The sequence below is a fragment of the Marmota marmota genome, unplaced genomic scaffold (assembly GCF_001458135.2).
Source record: "Marmota marmota marmota unplaced genomic scaffold, marMar, whole genome shotgun sequence".
In the NCBI taxonomy this organism is placed as follows: Eukaryota; Metazoa; Chordata; class Mammalia; order Rodentia; family Sciuridae; genus Marmota; species Marmota marmota.
In genome coordinates, this window is record NW_026000082.1 from 18,891,539 (window position 1) to 18,898,590 (window position 7,052).

The 7,052-nt window shown below is 41.3% G+C and overlaps 1 protein-coding gene across 2 annotated transcripts in view; it reads right to left on the reverse strand.

Annotated features, from left to right (window-relative positions):
- LOC107141806 (cytochrome b-c1 complex subunit 6, mitochondrial) overlaps nucleotides 1-7,008 on the reverse strand; it is a 9,606-nt gene extending 2,598 nt beyond the window's left edge. Inside the window, exons 1-4 of one of the 2 annotated variants that reach the window (XM_015485048.2) lie at nucleotides 6,853-6,982; nucleotides 2,277-2,303; nucleotides 1,740-1,887; nucleotides 1,468-1,629 (exon numbers count right to left, since the gene is read on the reverse strand). In XM_015485048.2, the coding sequence (XP_015340534.1) occupies nucleotides 1,468-1,629; nucleotides 1,740-1,802 (225 nt within the window). In that variant the 5' untranslated portion in view covers nucleotides 1,803-1,887; nucleotides 2,277-2,303; nucleotides 6,853-6,982. Of the gene's footprint in view, nucleotides 1-1,467; nucleotides 1,630-1,739; nucleotides 1,888-2,276; nucleotides 2,304-6,852 lie in introns of both variants that reach the window. The other variant, XM_015485047.2, reaches the window with a different exon arrangement.
- Nucleotides 7,009-7,052: the final 44 nt, after the last annotated feature.

The window sequence follows — 7,052 nt, forward strand, 5'->3', positions numbered from 1 at the left end:
ATCCTCCTATCTCAGCCTTCCGAGCCACTGGAGTTACAGGCAGGCACCACCGTGCCCGGCCCAGTCAGTTTTAATAGAAGCAACCATATCAAACTGCCTACATGGAATTTACTTAAAATACCTTTCTGTATAAGAAAGAGTCAAGCCCAAATCTGCTTTTAAAATAAATAAATAAATGACCAACTACTATGTACTGTTATGTACAAGACACATTGAAGGATATAAATAACAGACTGTTACTTTAGGGTACAAAACAGCCAGTTGCAATGGCACACCCTGTAATCCCAGTGACTCAGGAGGCTGAGGTAGGAGGATTCAAAGTTTGTGGCCAGCCCTAGTAACTTAGTGAGACACTGACTCAAAAAGGGTGGGTGTGGGGGGGAAGAACTGGGGGGCTGGGGTTGTAGCTCAGCAGTAGAGTGCTTGCCTAGCACGGGCCCTGGGTTCCATCCTCAGTACCACTCAAAAATAAATTAAATAAAGGTATTGTGTCCAACTACAACTAAAAAATAAATATTAAAAAAAAAAGAAAGAGGGCTAGGGTTGTGGCTTACATGTGTGAGGCACCAGGTTTGATTCTCAGCCCACATATGAATAAATGAATAAAATAAAGGTCCATCAACAACTAAAAAAATATTAAAAAAAAAAAAAAAAGAAAGAAAGAAAGAATTGGGGATGTAGTTCAGTCGTGTAGTGCCCCTGCATTCAATTCCCAGTATCAAAAAATACAAATAAAAATAAAGGACTAAGGATGTGGTTAATTTTGATTGCCCCAGGTTCAATCCCACCTACCAAAAAGGGAAAAGGGTTCAAAAATCAATGGGCATGGTGGTGCACGCCTGTAAGCTTAGCTACTTGGAAGGTTAAGGCAGGAGGACCCAAGTTCAAGGCCAACCTAGGCAACTTAGTGAGATCCTATCTTAAAAAATAAAAAGGGCTACAGTTATAGTTCAGTGGTAAAGCACCCTTAGATTCAGTCCCCAGTAATGGGGGGGGGGGGGCGGCACAAAATCAGAACTGCAGGTATAATTCAGTAGCAGAACACTTGCCTAAGCAGGCAAAGGCCCTCGGTTTGATCCCCAATACTACAACAACAACAACAAAAAAAAAACAGCTTTCTTACTATGTAGCAGTACACATTAATATATCAATTTTTAATTAATTAATTAATTAGTTAACATATATGTGGTGCTGAAGATCGAACCCAAGGCCTCACATATGCCAGGCAAGTGCTCTACCTCTAAGCCACAACTCCAGCCCCATCATTTTTTTTTTTTTTTTGAGTCTCAGCTTCTATTGTAAAATGGCATAATGATAACTATCTCCAGTATAAGTGGTAATGATTTAGGTAAGATTATATAAAATGCTTGGCATTGTACTTGTCATACTGCTATCTGGGAAGACTGTCAGCACCAAGTGTCCCTGACCATTGTAAGCTTTCTACTTCCTGACTTCAAACTGACTTACACAGTGGTCCCTTGCATGCAAGAAGTCAAAGAGCTCCTCTGTGCAATCCTCTTCTGTCTGTGATCGGGAGGATACACGCTCATCACAGAGCTCTAGGCGCTCCCGGGCCTTTATACATTTCTCCAGCTGCTCGCATTGCTCTCTCACTGTTGTTAGGGGATCCTGAAAGACAGAGAGAGAGAGAGAACAAAATGGAGGATACAGGAGAGATACACCAAACACACATGCTTTGCTAATATAACCACCAAACCAAGGTGCTGCCTCTGAATTACCGTGCAGAAGGCCAGCAGGCAGAGCCACACTGCTGCCAGAAAGGGCAAAATAGGGTCTCCCATTCAATTCTGATGCTAAGTAGTAGGGAAAAGTTTCACATTCCTGCCTTCCAAGGTTGTCAGTATGCACTGAAAGCCTCAGTCCTATCTGAAAAACAAGGTGGTAAAGGAAACCTGGCCAAACTTGAAGTAGCTCTATTGGAGGCTTTACTCGTTAACACAGCATTTTAGTGTAAGTCATGTCTAAAATTTCAATTTCCCTTGCCTGAGAACCAGGCCTATTCCATCCCAGCTACCCAGCTAGAAAGACCATGCTAACACAGAGAACCCTTCAGAAAAGTTCCTTCCAGAGTTCTTTATTAAACCACACATAGCTTCCTAGTATGACCAAAGAAGCCCCAAGACCAAATTTCCAGACACACTCCCAAACACTCCATTACAAAGTAGTGTTAAAGCTTTATTCCACCCTGTTATTCAAAAATGTCCTCAGTTTTTCATGCTTTTATGAGATGGGTCCAAACCTGAGACAGCTCTTACCACTAATTCCTCCTCTTCCTCTTCTTCCTACAAAAGGAAAACAAAATTAATGTCAGCCGCAATTTTATGACATACATTTTCCCAATCATATTGATGTTATAATTACTGAGAATAGACATATTAATCATGTTTTTTTTTTAATTTTCTGTATTTTACAAAATTTTGACTTTTTAGGAATCTTGCTGCTAATCTGAGAGCTAATCCTGCCTTCCCAAGGCTAATAGTTAATTAGAGGAGCATACAACTTGCCTAGAAACACATCTTTCATTCATATGCAACCTAATCAATCCAAAGCCTATATAGCAAACATCTTCCTTTATGTAAATCTCATACACAAAGTTCCCCTTTCTTAGATCACCTTAAGGCCAAACACAGGGTCAGCCCCCTAGGCCAGAGCTCTCCAAAATTATTCAAACTATCCAATCCCAAACTTGATCAAGCTTGCCTCCACTGCCTCACCCATTCCTTCCACAATACAAGGCTCTGGGCCATACTTTTCCTCTGATTCCTTCTTCTGCTTACTTCCCTATGTAACACCCCCCCACACACACACACACTGTGTGCGGCATGCCCGATTCTCAGGAACTATAATAAACTCTTTCAAAGGCAGTTGTTTTGCAGGCTGTGGTGGCAATGAACAATGACAGATAAAATAGAAAATGCAAGATGTGATCATTATTATGATATGTGTCAGGCACTATGATGTCTGGCAGTGAGCAAAGAATGTTGAATCACAAACCTGTAGTCCCTGCTACTTAGGAGGCTGAGAGAGAATCCCAAATTTGGGGCCTGCCAAGAAAACACACACACACACACACACACACACACACAAGATGGGGGGAGGTGGAGCACTGGAAATGTAACTCAGACCAAGAATGCTCCAGGGTTTAATACTAATATACACTCCCACATAAAAAAGGCAGTTGTCTTCATGTCTGTCACCTTACTATACCTGATTAAAACAAATCTCAAGAATATTTCAAGACACAGTCTTACTTTCATTACCAAAAACCTAAGTGTGCATGACAGTCTACAGTTTATAAAGCACCTTCATGTCTGTTATGATTTGATTAATTACAACAATCCCTTAAGTAATCCCAGTTTAGAGATCACATACAATAATTAGGCATTTTATGATATAGACTCAAGCTGTCAGATGTTTATAATGGGACCTACAGAACTTTTAAGTCCAGAACTGCTAGAAATAGCTAACTTTAGTCCTTATTTTCCAAACCAAATTAGAAGGAAAGCCAATTTTTTCTGGGCTTTGAACTTGAATTTGAAATATGAAAATGCTCAAACCTAAAACTTCTTCTTTTTTTTTTAAATATTTATTTATTTTTTTAGTTTTCAGCGGACACATCTTTGTTTGTACGTGGTGCTGAGGATCGAACCTGGGCCGCACGCATGCCAGGCGAGCGCGCTACCGCTTGAGCCACATCCCCAGCCCCAAACCTAAAACTTCTGCAGCCAAAATTTAACCAAAGATGATTTTATGGTCAGTGCTTTTTGGCTTGTGGATCCATATAAGTGCACTAAAGATCTACATAACTCTACTTGTTAGCTTGGAAATACCAGGCCCTACCTATTCTGATTCAAGCACACAACTTTTAAATTTTTAGGTTAGGTTAGTAACAAGTTGCCCACAGTAGCATCAGCATAGGTCTAAATCTGCTGCAGAGTCAAGTGTGATCAGTATCTCAAGGACTTGTCAGAAATAAGATATTTAGCTGGGTCTGGTGGCAAATGCCTGTACTCCCAGCAGCTCAGGAGTCCGAGGCAGGAGAATCAAAGTTCAAAGCTAGCCTTAGCAACTAAGAGAGCCCCTAAGCAACTTAGACTGTCTCAAAGAAGACCTGGGGATGTGGCTTTAGTGGTTAAACAGCCCTGGGTTTGATTCCCAGAACCACAGAGAATAAGTAAAATAAAATTGCAGAAGCTGATGCTTAAACAGGTTACATAGTCTAAGAATTCACAGTTAACTAAGTAATCAGTCAGGATTTCACCCAGATTTCCAAGTCTAGAGACTAAAGTCTTTAGGCACTATACTACAATCCCTCCCAGAAAGAGAGAGCTGACAAGGCCAGTTTGGTTGTTTTGTTGTTGTTCTATGCTGCTCTACCACAGAGTTACATCCCCAGCCCTTATTGAGACAGGGTCTCACTAAGCTGCCCAGGTTAGCCTTGAACTTGCAGTCTCCTGCCTCAGCCTTGTGAGTTATTGAGATTCCTGGCATGCACCACCAGACCCGGCGCAGTAAATTTAGAGTAAAGAGATTGTCTTTATTCTTCATAGAAAAGTACTAGTTCAGGTTATAGCAGTGACCCAAAGGATGGAAGTGGTCAGTCTGTAAGGGAATTGTGGTCCATGGGAAGGGAATTCAGAAAAGTTAATAAAGGACTTGTGACAGTGGAAAGATGATTGGTTGANATTAAAAAAAAAAAAAATATATATATATATATATATATATATATAAAAATAAAAAGAACAGGATCAACAACCATTATGTTTTCAAAATAATACAATCTCCTCTACTATTAGAAGGGATCAAAGCTCACAAAGCTGCAAGTAAAGGGTATGCTGATTCAACTTTTAAGCAGGTACTTATTCTCACATTGTCAAAAGTTTTTCATAAATGTGAAAATGTTATATAGAATGTAAATTCTGCTTTTTTCGGGGGGGGCAGGGGGTGTTATTCGAGATTGAATTCAGGGGCACTCATCCTCTGAGCCATGTCTCCAGCCCTATTTTGTATTTTATTGAGAGACAGGGTCTCACTACCCTAAGTTGCTTAGCACCTCACCATTGCTGAGGCTGGTTTTGAACTCGTTCGTGATCCTCCTGTCTTAGCCTCCCCAGCCGCTGGGATTACAGGCATGCACCACCACACCCAGCTCTGCTTTTTATTTATTTTTTTAACAAATATTTTTAGTTATAGATGGATGCAATACCTTTATTTTTATGTGGTGCTGAGGATCAAACCCAGTGCCTCACATGAACTAGGCAAGTGCTCTACCACTGAGCAACAATTCCAGCCCCCAAATTCTGCTTTTTCATTAAACATTGTTTCTTTCTCTCTCTTTTCTTCTTTTTTTTGGGGGGATGGGGGCGGGGTACCATGGATTGAACTCAGGGCCACTCAACAACTGAGCACACCCCACCCCTATTTTGTATGTTGTTATTTTTTTTAAGATTGTTTTTAATTTTATGTCTTATTTTATTTTTATTTTTTTATTTTTTAGAGAGAGAGAGAGAGAGAGAGAGAGAGAGAATTTTAATATTTATTTTTTAGTTATAGGCAGACACAACATCTTTGTTTGTATGTGGTGCTGAGGATGGAACCCGGGCCCCATGCATGCCAGGCCAGCGCGCTACCGCTTGAGCCACATCCCCAGTCCTAATTTTATGTTTTAATAAAAGCTGTCAGTGGACCTTTATTTTATCTATTTATATGCAATGCTGAGACTCACCAAGGCCCTAAGCAACTTAATGAGACCCTGTTTTAAAATAAATAAATATTTATTTTAAATAAATATTATTATGCAATACTGAGAGATTGAACCTAGGGGTGCTCTACCACTCAGGCATGCCCCCAGCTCCCTTCCTATTATCTCTTTTAGTTTATTTTGAGACAGAGTCTAGCTAAGTTGCTGAGGCTGGCCTGGAATTTAGGATTCTCCTGCTTCAGACTCCCAAACTGCTGGGATTACAAGTGTGTGCCACCACATTTTGTTATGTGTGTGTCCTTGGGCAAGATGTTACTTCACTATGCTTTTTTTTTTTTTTTTAATATTTACTTTTTAGTTTTAGGCAGATACAATATCTTTATTTTTATGTGGCGCTGAGGATGAACCCAGTGCCTAGAGCACGCTAGGCGAGCGCTCTACCACTGAGCCACAACCCCAGCCCCCCTTTCTCCATGCTTTTTATCTCTTCTGTAAAAATAGCAATAATAATAGTACTTAATACCTCATAAGAATATTATATTGATTGAATGTATTAGTACACACAAAGCACTGGAATAGTAAGCAGTCAAATATTGATATTAATGATGTCGTCACCACTCAGTCTGGAAAAGAGCTCCCTCTTCCACCACAGAATTATACTGCAAGTTCCTACACTGTCCCCCCAAAATGCAACTCCCTCGCCCCAAAGAAAAGAATCACTGTTTCACAGAAACTAATGCAAGGCCATATTCCCGGAACCTCCACAGATGTGGTGTAGGGACTCCTGATCAGAGATGGGGTAAAGACTAGCGTCGGTCTGTTTGGTCCACAAACCTTTAAAATACTCGACTAGCTGAAAATACGGAACTACGAAAGTTTAGTCGCTCTTGTTAATCCTTCACCACATTCACAGAACCGGGAAGCCGAGACCCAGAGGGACCAGTCCGCCACCTCTCCAAAAGTCACTCGACAAATATACGGAGAAAGGGTATTTGGAATCAGCTCTCCAGGCCCTACAAACCACAGGGGGCTAACTCTGATTAAAAGGGCCCGGGCTTTTTTGTGTTTTAGCGGGCTAGGTCCTTGGCCTCAGGGCAGTGAAAAAGGTCGAGTCGATCGCCTTGCCTGACCTCTTTGGGATCTCCGGATCCAGTCAGCATCTTTCGCTCGTCCTCCAGGCCCATGTCTGGCTACGGATTCAACACCAGCAGCAGCAACAGCAGCACCCACTCCACTTCAGGATCAAGAAGGACTCGTAAGGGTCACTCAGCGGATATCCGGCAATCTGGCCGGAAGTGCGGCATACTATTCGTAGACGTGAACACACGCT